This window comes from Rhododendron vialii, chromosome 11a, assembly GCF_030253575.1.
Source record: "Rhododendron vialii isolate Sample 1 chromosome 11a, ASM3025357v1".
NCBI classification, from domain to species: Eukaryota; Viridiplantae; Streptophyta; class Magnoliopsida; order Ericales; family Ericaceae; genus Rhododendron; species Rhododendron vialii.
Window position 1 is genome coordinate 12,533,408 of NC_080567.1, and position 17,635 is coordinate 12,551,042.

The 17,635-nt window shown below is 44.6% G+C and overlaps 1 protein-coding gene across 1 annotated transcript; it reads right to left on the reverse strand.

Moving 5' to 3' along the window:
• Positions 1-13,972: 13,972 nt before the first annotated feature.
• LOC131306874 (uncharacterized) lies at positions 13,973-17,413 on the reverse strand. Its single transcript, XM_058333303.1, has 5 exons — positions 17,267-17,413; positions 16,499-16,940; positions 16,113-16,390; positions 14,921-15,997; positions 13,973-14,740 (listed from the first exon to the last, which is right to left on the reverse strand). The coding sequence occupies exons 1-5, from the start codon at positions 17,411-17,413 to the stop codon at positions 13,973-13,975; spliced, it is 2,712 nt and encodes a 903-aa protein (XP_058189286.1).
• Between the last annotated feature and the right edge of the window lie 222 nt (positions 17,414-17,635).

A 17,635-nucleotide genomic window follows, 5' to 3' on the forward strand; every position in this document is an offset into this window, starting at 1 on the left:
TAACCCTCCAATCTCCTATTTCTCTGCAAAGTTCCATCAAAAACGAAAAAGGAGTTAATCTCATGATTGCATAAACAAATGAAAAGCTAGGGGCATCAAGTTGACATCTTAAGAGCATGCATTGCCTAAACAGAGGGCTCGATTATTTTAGTGTCTTTTAAAACAAAACAATTTTGACCCTACCACGAGTCATTCTCGTTCATGCTCCTAGCTGAAAGGGATTTCATCCTGCAAATAAAAAATCATTTTGATCATGCAAATTTAACTACGAATTAACAAAAGTAAACTTTTTGTTTTTCAAGAGATTCAAAAAGCTTACCAAAACATTGAGAATGCTCAAATGCTGCTTGGGCTCTCTATGAACTACCTCGGCCTCTGGGCCACTAACAGGAGGGTGGTATTGCAATAAACCACCAGAACCCAACCTACGTGAAGGAAGAACATAGGTAATGACATCAAACGGACCAAGCTCCTCAACTGCCTCCTCGTCAGAAAAAGGGTACTCACACTTGCACAGATGATGCAAGGAAGAGCCCACAACGGGTGGTTGAACAATGGTAGAAGAGGACAGCGGCAAGTCGGTGGCCTCCAGTACAATTGAAAAGGAAGGAGGAGCGGACGATGGTGATTAGCGGCCGAGAGTGGTGGTGGTAGATAGCAATGGTGGTGGTGGTCGAAAAGATGGGGAGGAAAGGTCTTGGACGAGAGAAGAGAGGAGAAAGAGAAAAGAAAAAATAAGCTGTGAAATCAATTAAACCAAACTTAAATCAATTTTCTGACTTTTGGCTTTCTCGCGGTCAAGATTTCGATTCTTTGGCCGATACATCGATCCTTCGACCGATACATCGATCTCCTGGCCCACCAATCCATTTCAGCAGCATCAGATTTTGCTCAGTGTACCAATTCAAGTTTTGGGTCCACGACCAACAAAACCAACAGCGAAGGATGGTCAAAGCAAGCCTTGGGGGCACCCCCAAGCCTGAGGGATACAAATACTGGCTCAGGCTCTATGCCCCAATTACTGCATCCCTGAAGTACAACAGCTGTCATGTCCTAAATTCACTACTTCAAGCTACATGCCTGCCATCTTGACAGCTCTACGACAGCTCCATTCTTTTAAGCTACTCAACATCTCAACGGCTCTATGCCTGTGCTCACTATGTTCAGCAGCTCTACGCTCACCATCACTCAGCAATGGCTCTACGCCCGTAACTGTTCACAGCTCTGCACTCGCTTCGTGCTCACTATCGTCAAGTCGTGTCAGTAGCATTACCATCGAGTTACTCATCGGTTCCACGCCTATAAGCTCACTGCTTCAAGTTCCTCCACTTCAACAACCCTATTATCAATATCAGCAACTCTAAGCTTATTCAGCAGCCCCGAGCTCATTATCTCAGCAGTTCCATCTATGATTCCACCATCTTAGCAGCTTCACCACATCTCAGCAGCCCTGTGCTTAAGCTCAATAAACCAACGGCTCCACCATCTCAGTGGCTCCGTGCTCACCATCACTCACTAACTATTCAGCAGCTCCGTGCACACCATCATAATCACCCAGTGGCTCTGCACCTGTACTCACCATCTCAGCGGCACTATGCCCATGCTCATCATCTTAGTGGCTCTATGCCCATGCTCACCATGGCTCAATGCCCATAAGCCCACCATTAAGCAATTCAGCGGCTCTACGCCCACTACTCAGCGGCTCTACGCTCACTATCTCAGCGGCTTTACGCCCACTATCTCAACTAGCTCTATGCCGAAACAATCAACAAGATATCATTTGTTTTCAAGCTCTAAGCTTGAATGCTCAAGGTTCCAAAACTTTGAATGCTCAAAGCTCTTCGAATGCCGAACCATTGTGTACTGGATGCTCAAGTTCTACACTTGAATGCTCAAGCTCTACACTTGAATGCTCAAGCTCTACACTTGAATGCCCAACCACTGTGTACTAGATGCTCAAAGCCTATACTTTGAATGCTTGGATTCTACCCTCCGAATGCTCGAGCTCTAAGCTCTGAATGCTCAAGTCCATAACTTGAAAGAAGCTCTACACTTAAAGCAAATACACACGCACGGGCCCTTGCACAATTGCATCTCTATTATCACATCGATCTGCATCAATTACATCACCATATCCATTATCATATCTAACCATCATCATCATCACACATACTATGTTTTGCATCTCTTTTCTCACTCATAAAACAGGTCAATCCTACAATCAATCGGCTCTATGCCTCGAATTTATTGATCGGTCCAGTGCCTCGATCCTCGAGCTCTACGCCAAAATTTATGATGGGAAAGATCCGTGCACAGACCTTTAGACTGCAACTGGCTCTACGCCTTGGTTCCATCACTTCAAGCTCAAAGCTCTGACTCTTAGGCTCTTGCCTTATGACTGCAACCGGTTTCGTGCCTCGGTTCTCTCATCTCAAAGCTCCGTGCTCTAGTTACTGTCCTTGTGCCCACATATCTCAAAACTAGCATCTGATCATCTCCAGAAGATGGTTTGGATTCCACCCTAATTACATCAATTCCAGCAAGTTCATTCGCAAGGATAGGCTACCCTACCAAGCTCCCTTCAGTCAAATGAAGGATGATCAAGAAAAGTAAACTCACTCGCTGTGTACTGATCTATCCCAAAATTCTAAAGATGCTCTCCGCAAAACTTTCCCTGGTAGCCCCACTCTCCTTCAACTACTCTCTGCCAAAATCCTGGCATTGCCCAGGTACATTGCACTACGGCTTTTAAAGCCCAAAGGTACGTCTTTTGCTTTATCCAACCTTTTCTTGATTCCATCAAGAATTGTTTTGTTGGAAGCCTCTGCCTGTCCATTACTTTGAGGGTAGGCTGGAGTCGAGTAATAATTCCTTATTCCATACTGAGCACAGAATGCTTTGAATTTCTTCTGAAATTGTGATCCATTGTCTGTAATCAATGAGTATGGGACCCCAAAACGAGTAATGATGTTCTTCCACACGAACCTTTCTATCATAGGTTCGGTGATTTTGGCCAATGGTTCTGCCTCAATCCACTTAGTGAAATAGTCTGTTGCAACTAGCAGGAATTTTTGATTCCCAGTTGCTTTGTGTAGTGGACCCACGATGTCCATTCCCCATTGAGCAAATGGCCAGGGACTTGTCAAAGGCACCAGATCCTTGGCTGGTGTTCGAATCATTGGTGAAAAACTTCTGACACTTTTCACAAATTTTTACGTATACCTTAGCATCTTCTTGCATGTACGGCCACCAATAACCTTGGGTGATTGCTCGATGGGCTATGTACCTGCCCCCAGCATGGCTTCCACATGTTCCCTCGTGAATCTCGTGGAGGAACTTTTGCACCATTTCAGGATGCACACAAAGTAAATAGGGTCCTGTAAAAGACTTCCTATATAATTTTCCCTCCGGGGATAACCAAAACCGAGCAAATTTGGTCCTTATTTTATGAGCCTCCTTTTAGTCTGAAGGGAGTGTTTCATCTCGTAAAAACTCCACAATTGGGTCCATCCAACTTGGTCCCTGGTTCACGTCCAAGACCATCTCCACGCTTCTCCCAATGCTCGGCTCAGTCAGATACTCTACAGCTATCTTTCTTTTAAACTCAGTTGGTACAGCTGCAGCTAACCATGCTAAAGAATCCGCGTGAGCATTCTTTCCAGAACTTATCTGCTCAATATACACCCTTTCGAAGGTATCAAGCAGATCTCTGGTTGCCTGTACATAGGCCGCCATCTTCTCTCTCGGGGTTTCATATTGCCCGGACAGTTGATGGACTACAAGTTGTGAATCACAATATACCCTGACCCGTTTTGCTTTTAGGGTTTTTGCACTTCTCAAGCCAGCTAAGAGTGCCTCGTACTCTGCCACGTGATTTGATGCATTGAATCCTAGCTGAACAGATAGTTCTAACATTGACCCTTCAGGGGGTAAAAGCACAACCCCAATTCCTGATCCAGTGTTACAAACTGACCTGTCAACGAATAGCTTCCATTCCTGGGGATCTTGTTCGGCTGGGGCCTATTTCTCCTTTTGGGGTAGTTCTATTTTCTGCTCCTTTCTCGTAGGAGGCAAAGGTGCTACTGTGGGTGAGAATTCCGCCACAAAATCAGCCGACACTTGGCCTTTAATTGTTGTGCGCGGCTGATAATCGATGTCATATTGGCTCAACTCAACGGACCAAGTTGAGATCCTTCCCGAGAAGTCTGCTTTTCGTAGCAGTGATTTTAATGGGAACTCAGTATACACCACAACTTTATGGCTCTGGAAATAATGTGGCAATTTTCTGGTTGCCGTTCTTACTGCCAAGACTAATTTCTTGAGGGGCAAATATCTTGTTTTTGCATCTAATAACGTTTTGCTCACATAATAGACTGGGATTTGCTCGGATCCCTTATTTCTCAAGAGGACTGCACTCACAGCATGCTCAGAAATGGCTAAGTACAAAACTAGGGACTCACCTGGTTCTGGAGTTGAAAGAAGGGGAGGAGAAGCCAAATATCCCTTCAGATCCTGGAAGGCTTGTTCACACTCTGCTCCCCATTTGAATCCTTCCCTTTTCTTTAGCAGCTGAAAGAAAGGTCTGCACTTGTCACTTGACCGGCTAATAAATCGATTAAGAGCTACTGCCATCCCAGTCAACCGTTGGACGTCTTTTGTTGTCCGAGGACTCTGCAGATTCTGTAAAGCCTTTATCTGGTCGGGGTTCGCCTCAATCCCTCTTATGGTTACAAGGTGGCCCAAAAATTTTCCAGAACCGACTCCAAACGCACACTTCGAGGCGTTGAGCTTCAGTGTGTATTTCCTCAAGATTTCAAAAGCCTCTTTCAAATCTGCTATATGGCCTTGCCCAGTTTTTTACTTTTCACCACCATGTCGTCTATGTAAACCTCCATAGTTTTGCCGAGCAATTTTCTGAACATGATGGTTGCCAATCTCTGATATGTTGCCCCTGCATTCTTCAATCCAAAGGGCATGACATTGTAACAATACAACCCTCGTGGTGTAATAAAAGAAGTCTTTTCTTGATCTGGCCCGAACATGGCAATTTGATGATATCCTCGATATGCATCGATAAAAACTCATTCGTTCGTATCCTGCTATTGCATCAACTAACTGATCTATCCTTGGAAGAGGGAAACTATCCTTTGGGCATGACTTGTTTAAATTTGTGAAGTCCACACAAACACGCCATTTTCCATTCTTCTTTTTGACATCAACAGTATTGGATAGCCATTCTAGATAGTAAACTTCCCTTATTGCCTTGGCTTCCAACAAACGATCTACTTCTTCAATTACTGCGTCAACGTTCTGTATGGCTGCCCTTCGTTTCTTTTGAATGACTGGCTTATGTTGTGGATCTACATTCAAATGATGGCAAATAACGTTCGCATTCACACCAGGCATTTCCTCTGGTGTCCAGGTAAATACGTCGACGTAAGTCTTCAACAAACTTATCAATTCAGTCTCTTCCTCTGCTGGCAGTGATTCCCCAATTAAAAAATACCTATCTGGATCAATCTCGTTGATCTGTGTTTTTTTCAAACCCTCGACTACCCTCTCGGTTGGGTCCTTTCCGATATCCAATATCCTCAATGGTCGGCTGATCTGGAATTTCCACTGTATTGACATGGTGGGCGTTATGGATTCTTTTTATGATGGACACCAAACATTGTTGAGCTACCTTTTGGTTACCCTTGATCTGTTCAATCCCATTGGATCCTGGGAACTTTACCATTTGATGGAAAGTAGAAGAGACTGCCCTCATCTTGTGTAACCATGTTCTCCCTATAATCACGTTATAAGAGGACGGTACATCCACCACCAGGAAGTCAGTTCGTAGTACCACTGTCCCAGCCCGAACAGGTTGAGTTACCTTTCCTAATGGCCAAACTGCTCCTGCTCCAAATCCAACCAAAGGGGTTACTGATTGTACCAAATCGTCTTGAGTTAGTCCCAGCTTCTTGAATGCGTCGTAGTATAGTACTTCGGTGCAACTCCCAGAGTCCACCAGGATTCCTTCCATATCATATTCCCCAACTCGTAGGGTTATGACTAAAGCATCATTGTGAGGTACCTGGACTCCTCCCAGATCTTCATCTGTAAAAACTATGCCCTCGTTGCATGCTTCTTCGTTACGCCCTCTTTTCTTTCTCAAGTGCATCACGTGTTGGTCATGTTTAATCTGTCTTTGAAGCAATCTCACCTCATTTCTCGTATAAGGTTCGGCTAATCCATGTATCATATGGATTACTCCCTTTGGATTCTGCTCGTAATCCAACTCCATTGCTTTTTCTTTATCCTTGGAATCTTCTTGGATAAATTCTTTGAGATAACCTCGCGAGACTAAATCATCAAGATGCCTTTTAAACATCTCACAATCTTTAGTCATGTGGCCCCAATCCTTATCGTAGCTGCAGTGCTGATTCGTAGCACGTTTTGCATCTTTATTCCCACCTAGAGTTGGAGGCCATTTGAAATAAGGTTGATTCTTTATTCGATAAAGAATCCTGTAAATGGGCTCTTTCTAGACCGTATTTATTGAGAAGAATGACTTGGGATCCGGAGCTTGTTTGTCCTTGTACGGCTCTTTCTTTGCTTGCCCATAATCTTTCCTTTCACGATAAGTTTTGGGCTCTGGCTTGTCTGCTTTCTTTATAGGCCCCTTTACTTGCTCGGCGGCCAGCTTACCATCCTCCCGAAGAATGTCATCCTCGTTTCTGGCGTGCTGCTCAATTCGCTCCATCAATTTTGCCAATGTCTGCACTGGACTCATGTTTAAGGATTTACGCAGCTCCCCCCAAACAGGCAAACCTTTCTTGAAAGTGGCTATTGCGTATTCCTCGCTACAACCTTCAATCATGTTGAAGGTTTCCCAGTACTTTTTTGCATATTTCCTGATCGGCTCGTCCTCGCCTTGCTTCATAAAGGAAAGGCTCTCAAAAGTTTTTGGAGCTTTCCTGCTCGTCAAAAACCGTGCAGTGAATTCTTCGGCCAATTGCACCCATGTTCGGATGGAACGTGAACCCAACCTATGAAACCAAGACAAAGCTACCTTCCCTAAACTTGACGGGAACATCTTGCACATAATTGCGTCATCTCCTTCATGCATAAACATTGCCTGCTGGTAATGCTGTATATGTGCCATGGGATCAGCATCTGTCTCGTAGAGGATGAACGTTTCGTGTTTCACTCTGGTCGGCAACTTAGCCTCCTGTAACTTTTTTGCAAAAGGGGAGGATGCTATATTCTTAAGTGCTTCCCGTGCTGCCTCTCGTGCAGTCATGGTTTCATCCTCTTGTCCTTTCTTTTCGTTGGGTCTAGTTCTTTCCCAATCGGAATCAGGTCTTTCGTACCTGTCCCTATGATGTTTCCTACTCCCTTCCTCCTCAGGGGTAGAACTTCGACCTCTGCTTCTCCTTTTTCTTGGAGAAACCCTCCTTCGCTCCGGTGTTCGGGTCTTGCTCCTCTCTTTTCGTGGAGAAGCTCTATGTCGCCTTGGGGTTGGACTTCTGCTTCTGCTCCTTCTTCCTCGTGAAGGAGCTTTTCTGTATTGCATCATAGCTTACCCACTGCCTCTAGAATTTCTTCGAGACAGTCCGGAATCCTCCGGATGTTCCCTGATTCTCTCTAGTTCTCTGGTCTCATGTTCTCATTTTTTAATCAGACGAGCATACTCCTCGATTTCTTGTCTCTTTTTATCAAGATTGTCTTCGCTATGGTACACACTCCTGGAGTGTGCGATTGATTCGTCCCTTCGATGGGATTTACTCCTTCTCGTGGATCTCGAAGTCGTCACTCCCTCTCTATTTTTGGAGTTGTCGTGGACGGTAAGGGGGCGGCCCTTACTCGTGGTCCTCCTGTGTCCACCCTCGGGCTTTCTCGGAGCCCCAGGTGGAGATTTATCCCTTCCTCCATCTAACACATCCTTTGGGTCGTGCGGTGTTGCTGGATCTACTTCCACCATGGTCGTATTTCTAAGGGAACTCTTTCGATTCCCACAGACGGCGCCAGTTGTAGGGGGAAAAACAATTGATGCTTCGGATCTTCTTGGATTGCAACGGCTTATTCGTGCCTTTTCACCGGAACCCTAATTCGTCGTCGGAACCCTAATCTGCAAAATAGACAGGGGGTGAGTGCACCTTTGCCTCTCATGGCAAAGGCCCTCCGATGGCAAAGTTAGTATCACGTACTAATGAAACCCTAATTATCAGTAGGAAAATATCGAATAGTGCAATGTATTGCGTACCTCTTTCCTCCTGGTTTACCTCATATTTATAGATTTGCGTATGCTTGCTGGCCAAGCATCCCTGTTGCCCTAGGATTCCTAACTCGTATAGGAAACCCAGGATATCAAGGATTCTCGTTTCCTTTATCAGTTTATTAGAAAAGAGTCCTTTTAGGATTCTTTTCCAATACTGGCCGAACATCCCATTCTCATTGGGTATCTTTACTAGATCCTATATTCTCGGGATCTTATTCCTTTACGGGACATGACTTCTCTGGAATCTTCTCGAGTATTCCCTCTGCTCTCACTCTTTAATTGGAGCTCTTTCTTTGTTCGGCTATCTCGTTGCCGAACAGTCTGGCTGGACCAGCTACTTCACATGCAACTTGGCCCAATGTAATCAGAATGTCTCTATCTGCCGAACAGTTAGTTTTACGCCAATGTCTTCTTATGTTACTGGGCTTTGTCGCCTTTCAACATGCTGATCGGTGGTCAATCCTGTTCAATCTTTCTCGTGCTTTTATACACCATCTGTTTGGCAACTAGATGTATCTATTCGGGAATACCTCCCTACAACGCTGGATCCTCCTTCTACTATAGAAATTACTGACCCGACGCGGGTCATTCCTAGGGAGTTTATCTGTGCTAGGTTGATTGGTTTTTCCTGCATTAATTTGCATTCTCTAATCATAGAGGATTTTGCGCCTTACTCCCTTGTTCTTCAGAATAGGGTTTTTCGCGACCTCTTTTATCTATCTGCTTCTTTGTACCCACAGTTTGCTGTCAGAACCCTAATGGCGAAAGGTTTCATTAATTTTTCGTCGATTCTTAGCGCTGAAGAGTCGACCGTAGAAGAAGAGGTCTCGATGCATCGTCGTAGTAGTATTAGGGCTTCGCCTGACATGGGTCAGTCTAGCTGTGTCAGACATCCTTCGCCCCCTGCTCCTTCGTCAAGGGGTTCCCGTAGGATCCCCGCCTTCTCTGCCTCTAACATTCCCTCCACCATTACTAACGAAGAGTTAGCTGCTCTCAGGGTTAGATATTCTATTCCAAAATCCGTTTCCCTTAGGAAACCCTCTGGGTTAGAACGAGCCTGTTCTTTTGTCGAGATAGGGACTTGCCTTTACGTTGGTTCCTTAGAAGGGGGTTTGCATCTGCCTCTACCCACCGTAGTGAGGGATATTCTGAGTTTTCTTGGATTGGCACCTGGCCAGGTTGTTCCCAATTCTTGGCGCCTCTTGATAGGCTGTGCCACGTTGTGGGGAGCAATGTCTAACAGACAGATTTCTTTGACGAAAGGGCCTTTCTTGAACCAGTTTTTCGTTAAAGAAGCCCCCGGAGGCTCTGGGTGGTTCTATTTTGCGAAGTGGCCTGGTGGAGGGGAGCTAGTCACAGAGCTTCCCACTGTGAGTAAAAATTGGAAAGATAAATTCTTTTTTATTGGTGGTGATGGTTGGGAGCTTCCTAATTGGGAGATTGGGACATGTACTCCTCGGATTCCCAGTAGATGGGGAATTCCCATTACAAATTGTAAGCCACTGCCTTTCTATAACTCATTGTCCTTACAAATTAATCTATATATTCACGATTGTTTTTATTTTGGCAGCTAGAGTCTCATTTCCCTTGAGCCCTTCTCTGGAAGTAGAGCTTCAGCAAGCCAGGGACTACTCAGTTCACAGTTGGGAATTGCTTGTGACTCCAGAGTCGTTGGCCGCATATTTGTTGGGCCCAGAGACTACTCGTGAGGCCTTAGCACTCTCTAGAGGTAAGTTCTATTTTGGTTTGCTATTGTGCCTCTAGCTGATTTTCATATTGTTTTTATTTCTTTTCTTTTCAGAAGAAGAAGGTGAAGGCAAAGAGATGGCACCCAAGATGGACAAAGCCCTACTGGCCCAATTGAAAGCTGAGAGGGCCAGGCAGTCGCCCGGGGTCGTAGCTCCGAAAAGAAAAAGCTCTCGTCTTCAGAAAGAGCTAAATGTCGAAAGTTTCTTGGATGCTGACCTCTTTGTCAATCCTGCTCCTGACTTGGCAGTTGAGCAAGCTGTCAATGAAGATGTTGAGAATTTAAAGAGAAAAGCGAAGAGTACAGTAGTGGGAAGTACTCCTTCTGCAAAGAAGTCGAAGGTCTCTGTTGGTCCTTCCATTTTGGGTGACCGTCAGGAAGCTCTTAAGCATGCCTATGAGTTGCTTTACAGGACTGATAAAAAATTGATGGGGGAGATGTCTCTTCAAGAGGTTGGGGAGCAAATGTTAGTTGAATTAGCCATGGTATGCTCTTTTTCTCTGGCTTATCATTTTATGATCTGTTACTTTTCTTTTCTGACTCTTTGTCTGTTCTGGCAGGCTGCAGCCCGTGGTCGATATCTTACTTCTTAGAGCCATAGCTTGGGCAAGCAGGTTGTTACCCTTATGGAGGCCAACTTTAAACTTACAAAACAAGGCGCCTCGATGACTGCCGAGCTTCAGAAGGCTACCACCGAGAGAGACGTTGCTTTGAAGTTCAAGAAAGAGCTGGAGGTGGAGAGAGATACTGCCGTGGCAGCTGCTCGAAGTTTGGAGCAGAAGATTTTTGAATGGGACGTGGAGATGGAGAAGTACAGGGTTATGAGCCAAGGGATGCTTGAGAAGGTGAAGAATGCTCGAAGGGAAGCCATTTAACTCTTCCTGTAGTCCCCTAAATACCGTCAGGACATAACTCAGCAATATTTTGATGGGTTTGAAGCCATGAGGAGCCGGGCAGCCTTAGCTTTTCCAGATTTGGATTTTTCCAAATTTGAAGTTGATGATGAAGAGGGGCCCTCTAGCTTTGACGGGGGACGAAGGGAGGAAGAGGAAGGCGATGATGCAGCGTCTAAAGACACATCCACTCCGAGTTCAGGAATTGTATCCCTTGTTCAATCTCTAGAGAAAGTCTCTCTTCCCATCGAATCTCCAATTTCAACGGTAACACCTCCTGGCCCATCATCTGGTGATGGGCAGGCTATTGACAGTCCTACCTTGGGACTTTGAAACTTTAAATTCATTTGGGTCTGTAACTAAACACTTTTTAATACTTTCGTATTTTGACTGTGTTTCTTTAGAAGTGGCCGTTAGGTTTGGCCTTAGCTCTTAACTTGATGGTTGTTGGTGATGATCCTAGTGAGATCATTTTTGGAGCCTATCAGAGGCTGTTTTGGATGACAGGTGTAGACAAAATGAAAGAATACTTTCATTTTGTGTTATGGCAATTCCATATGGTCTTTGTGCATTGCTTTTGCAAATTTTTGCTTTTGAATTCTTTGAATTCTGTCTGTTTGTTGTATAGATATACTACGTCTTACTCCCCTAAGTGTGTTCATCGTTTGGGTCCAAACAATGGAGACGCTTGTTAGATTTTCCCGTGGGTATTCATTGGGGGAATCGTAGTTTTGTGGAGTGTATAGCTGTGCTACATCTATGAGCTTGGATATTATTCCTGAGCTCTTCATTTTGCATAACTGTGCTACGTCTATAAGCTTGGATATTATTCCTGAGCTTTTCATTTTGCATAGCTGTGCTACGTCTATGAGCTTGGATATTATTCCTGAGCTCTTCATTTTGCATAGCTGTGCTACGTCCCTGAGCTCTTCATTTTGCATAGCTGTGCTACGTCTATGAGCTTGGATAGTATTCCTGAGCTCTTCATTTTGCATAGCTATGCTACGTCTATGAGCTTGGATATTTTTCCTGAGCTCTTCATTTTGCATAGCTGTGCTACGTCTATGAGCTTGGATATTTTTCCTGAGCTCTTCATTTTGCATAGCTGTGCTACATCTATGAGCTTGGATATTTTTCTCGAGCTCTTCATTTTGCATAGCTTGGATATTTTTCCTGAGCTCTTCATTTTGCATAGCTGTGCTACGTCTATGAGCTTGGATATTTTTCCTGAGCTCTTCATTTTGCATAGCTGTGCTACGTCTAATTAATAACACACCAAATTGGCCCTTGGGGTTTTAAATTTGTTGCTTAGATTTGAAAGTCGTCGTTTAAACTACCCGAGGTAATCGGATGTGTAACTTCCCATTATTCTAAGCAGTTTTAGAATGGCGATTTTACCCACAGCTTTGATTATGATCGTGCTAATTGGTTCAGCAAGCGGTTAACGAACCACCCATATTTTGCTATAAATACTGACGAATTTCAGAGGTTACTCTTCACTTCATAATCAATTCTCATTTTGTGATGGCGAACGAAGAGCAAACCTCTGACTTGCGTCAAGAGCTGCAGAGTCTAAATGCAGCCATTGATGGGCTGTCTTCAAAGATGGAAGCCATGGCAGAATCTATTTCTGTCATGGAGAAGACGGTCCGCATGGTGCTGATAGCCAACTGGGACCAGTTGGAAGCTTTCCGAGGGCAGCCGGCCCCTCCTATTCCCTCCCCTCCAAGGGAGGGATATAGTGTTTAGGCTGTAACTTTGTGGGTTTACCCATGAAGTTTTTATGTAAAAAGCTATCCACACCCCTTAGGGTGTGGATTTATTAATAAAATTTGAGTTTTATTTTTCTGCTTTCTGCTTCTCTTTTCTAGTCATGCATTTAGGAGGAAAAGCAAACAATTGTCCCTCGTGGGGATTTTTATTGGCCTCACAGACTCATAAGTAAAACACGTGGTCCTAAAAACATCTTTGCTACTAAAGACTTATTGAAAACTGAAAGTCTCCTAAAAACAGAAGCGAAACTAAAAAGCAAAAATATACTTCCATTGTAAGCACCTACTTGTAGTATTTCTTGAAATGCTCTGCGTTCCATGAGTTCGGTAGTTCTTTTCCCCTTAGGGTTGCGAGCCTGTATGCACCAGCTTTGACATGGTGTAGGACCTGATAGGGGCCTTCCCAATTTGGGCCGAGCTTGCCCACTTTCTTCCCAGTGGGATCTACTTTCCGTAGAACTAAATCACTAGTACGAAAGCTTCTTGGCCTAACTTGTGCTTTATGGTACTTGACCATCCTCTGCTGGTAAACGGCTATTTTGGCCATTGTTGTTTCCCTTATTTCTTCCAAGAGATCTAGCTCAGCCCTAAGATCCTCCTGGTTTTCTTGGTGGTCGATGCTTGCAGTCCTGTAGTTGAGGAGTTCCACTTCAATGGGGACTACTGCTTCTGCCCCAAATGCAAGAGAATATGGTGTTTCTCCAGTTGCAGTTCGGTGTGTTGTTCGATATGCCCATAGCACATTATAAAGTTCGTCCGACCAGGTTCCTTTGGCCTCTCGCAGCCTCTTCTTAATCCCCTTTTTGATGGTTCAATTCGTAACTTCGACCTGCCCATTAGCTTTTGGATGAGCTTTAGAGGCATAATGCACATGTATTCCTTTAGAAATACAGTTTGCTTTAAACTGAGCATTGTTAAATTGTTTCCCCCGATCCGTAACGATTACTCATGGCAATCCAAAACGGCTAATAATTAACTTCCATAAGAAGTCAGTGGTAACCTCCGCTGTGATTGTGGCCAGTGCCTTAGCTTCAACCCACTTTGTGAAGTAATCCACAGCTATTATAGCATACTGGACCTGGCCCGCAGCCATGGGAAGCGGGCCAATCAGGTCTAACCCCCATTGGGCGAATGGCCAAGGTCCTTTCATTGGGGTTAAAACCGTAGGTGATCCATGAATGATATTTGCAAAGCATTGACATTTTTCACATTTTTGTACCATAGAGTTGCAATCCTTTTACATGCTGGGCCAGTAGTACACTAACCTGAGGAGTTTGTAAGCTAGCATGCGGCCACCTTAGTGATCCCCACATATTCCTTGGTGGACCTCTTCCATAGCTTGCATAGACTCCATTGTGGTGAGACACCTCAGGTAAGGTAATGAAAAACTCCTTCTATATAGCACATCTCCCATCATCAAGTACTTTGCAGCTCTGATCTTGAGCTGCCTTGCTTTGACCTTATCTCTTGGTAGTGTCCCATTAGTTATGTAGTCAACAATGGGACCAGTCCATGAGTCACTGTAATTGATGGCCTGAACTTCTATATCTGGGGAGATGATACTTGGCAACTCTAAGTATCTTACAGGTGTATTCCGTGGAATAGCGTCCTCCTTAGCCGTGGCCAGCTTTGCCAAATAATCTGCTTCATCGTTTTCCTCCCTTAGGATTCTGACAATATTGAAGCTTTGCAATTTCGCAACTTGAGCCTTTACTTTATCCACATACTTTTGCATGATCTCTTCCTTGACGGTGTATTCCCCGAGGATTTGTCCCACAACTAGTTGTGAATCGCTTTTGGCCAGCACATGGCTAGCTCCAACGGCACTTGCCAGCTCCAATCCAACCACTAGGGCTTCGTATTCGGCTTCATTGTTGGTTGTTTTGAACTCAAACCTAAGCGCGTAGCTAAGGCGTTGTCCTTTCGGGGATGTTAGAATTAAGCCTGCTCCGCTTGCATCTTTAGTTGTTGATCCGTCAACTTGAAGGACCCAAGGTTTGGGTTCTTCTTTGGGGAGCTCCTCCGGCTCTGGATATGTGTATTCTGCAAGGAAATTTGCCAATACCTATGCCTTGATGGCAATTCGAGGTTTATATTCTATATCAAATTCGCCAAGCTCTATTGACCACTGAATTAGTCGGCCTAACGTCTCCGGGGAGTGGAGAATTCTTTGAAGCGGTTGGTCCGTTAACACTTTGATTGGATGAGCTTGGAAGTATGGTCGTAGCCTTCTGGCTGTTATTACCATTGCAAAGTCTATTTTTTCAACTCTAGGGTATCTTAACTCAGCTCCTCGTAGTGCCTTGCTGGTATAATATACTGGGAGTTGGGTTCCCTGCTCTTCCCGAACCAAAACCGTGCTGACGGCTTGAGGGGAGACAGCTAAGTACAGGAATAGATTCTCTCCATCCTGAGTCCTACTCAGCAATGGTGGTGATACCAAATACTCCTTCAGTTGGGTAAAAGCTATTTCCTTCGTGGTTGTCCATTCAAAGGCCTTTTTCAAAACCTTAAAGAATGTTTGACACTTGTCACTTGCTCGTGAAATAAACCTGCTCAAAGCTGCAACTAGTCCTGTGAGCTTTTGGACCTCCTTTATATTCCGCGGTGAACGCATGGCGAGTATAGCCTGAATCTTTTCTGGATTTGCCTCGATCCCTCTCTGAGACACCATGAAACTTAAGAACTTCCCTAACGAGATTCCAAAAGCACATTTTGTTGAGTTGAGCTTCATTCGGTATTTTTTGAGAACCTGGAAGGTTTCTTCTAGATCATCAACATGGTTATGTGCCTTAGCACTTTGAACCAGCATGTCAAATACATATACTTCTACATTGGGTCCGATTTGTTGCTTAAACATTCTGTTGACCAACCTCTGGTATGTCGCCCCTGCATTCTTAAGACCGAAGGGCATTACTTTGTAGCAATATAATCCCCTATCAGTGATAAATGAGGTTTTTTCTTGATCTCCTTCGTGCATTTGGATTTGATTATATCCTGAAAATGCATCCATAAAGCTAAGAAGCTCATGTCCAGCAGTCGAATCTGCCAAAGAGTCAATTTTGGGGAGGGGAAAGCTATCCTTGGGACACGCTTTATTGAGGTCGGTGAAATCTACACACATTCTCCATTTGCCATTAGCATTCTTCACCATGACCACGTTGGCCAACCAGTCGGGATAAAGAACTTCACGGATGGACTCCGCTTGAATGAGCTTATCTACCTCCTTGGCTGCCGCCTCATTTCGTTCTGGAGCAATGGCTCTTTTCTTCTGCTTAACTGGACGTACAGTGGGGTCAACATTCAGCTTGTGAGATATGCCCTTGGGTCAATTCCAGGATGTCTTCATGGGACCACGCAAAAACGTCTTTATTCTTTCTTAGGAATTGCAGCAGCTCTGATTTTGCAGTCGTACTCAATCCTGTTCCAATCCTTACTGTCTTTCCTGATTGTCGTGGCTCTAGAAGTTCTTCTATAAGCTCTTCCACGGGTTCTCCATGTTGGAGTTTCTCTTCATCTCGAGTGTCGAGACTCTCTATATTCATGGTAATGTTAGCTCCTCTGAGTGAAGTAACGTAGCATTCCCGTGCTGCTTTCTGATCTCCTCTGATACAGGCAACTCCTTCTAATGTTGGGAATTTTATCATCAAATGGTAAGTGGAGATTATTGCCTCAATCTTGTTCAAAGTCGTCCTTCCTAGGATTGCATTATATGCTGAGGGACAGTCGACTACTATGAAATCAATCATACGCGTAATCTGACTTTTCTCCTCTCCCATAGTAATTGGTAGTGCTATCTGACCAGCTGGCTAAACAGGCGTACCTGCAAATCCAAATAGTGGTGACGCCATAGGCCTTAGCCTTTTTCGTCCGACCTTTAACTGGTCATATGCATGAAGGTAGAGTATATTGGCTGAACTTCCGCTGTCGATCAATACTCTTCGTGTGAGGTAGTTTGCTATGACAATGGTTATGACCAGAGGGTCATCATGGGGGATCTGGATCCCTTTGAGATCTTCTTCTGAGAAAATTATGGGTATTTCCTCTTTTTTCTGGATCTTACTTGGGCGGTCAATTGTGTTGACCTTCAAATATTCCTCCGTTCGCAATTTTCTAAGGTGGGCCTTTCTTGCATGGCTGGACTCTCCACCTCCGGCAAATCCCCCATGGATGACCTTAATCTCTCCAATGGGGCCGAACCGGGGTGCAGCACCATCCCTTCGCTCTTTGCTTGTGTCTTCCTTTCTGGTTTGCTTCTGGTGTTTCTTTGTTATGAAACGCTAAAGTCTCCCTCTTTGAATTAGATCCTCGATCTGTTGTTTCAAGTCAATGCAATCATCTGTATTATGCCCGTGGTCTTTATGAAACCTACAGTATTTATCCTTAGCTCTCCTGCTAGGATCGAATCTCAGCTTTCCTGGCCACTTGAGGTCTGGATCGTCTTGTAGATTGCTGAGGATTTGCTCTGCCGTGGCTATGAGCGGGGTAAACTATTTGTATTTTCCTTGGGGAGGTCCTCCAGCCGATCCTCTCTTTGGGGATAATCTTGAGTCCTCTTTTTTATTCCTAGGTTCTCCCCTGTCTTGCGGACAGCTTCTTTCCTTCTTTTGTCTGTTAGGGAGAATTCGCCAATCTGTGATGGTCCTGCTTGGGGATCGAAACCATCACGTGTACGCCTTGCATAGACAGCCTCTTCTGCGTTCATGTGCTTCTGAGCTTTGAGCATGAGCTCTGCCATGGTTTTTGGTGGCTCTTAAGATACAAGATATAGGAATTGCCCTGAATACAACCCAGCAATATACGCAGTTATGCTCGCGTTGTAGTCAGCTTCATCTATTTGGACCACCTCTTTATTAAACCTTGCGGTGTATTCTCGTAATGATTCCCATCTTCTATGTTTTACTGTCAAGAGATGCGTTGCTGGTTTGCCGTAGCGTTGACCAGCAATGAAGTAACTTAC

Bases quoted from the DNA above. Each gene is read 5' to 3' on its own strand.
- LOC131306874 (XM_058333303.1), bottom strand. From the start codon at position 17,413: ATGGCAGAGCTCATGCTCAAAGCTCAGAAGCACATGAACGCAGAAGAG. The intron at 16,941-17,266 runs GTCCGCAAGACA...TTCATAACAAAG, and splicing joins ACAAAAGAAGGAAAGAAGCT to AAACACCAGAAGCAAACCAG. The intron at 15,998-16,112 runs GTAAGGATTGGA...AATTGACCCAAG, and splicing joins CACGACAATCAGGAAAGACA to GGCATATCTCACAAGCTGAA.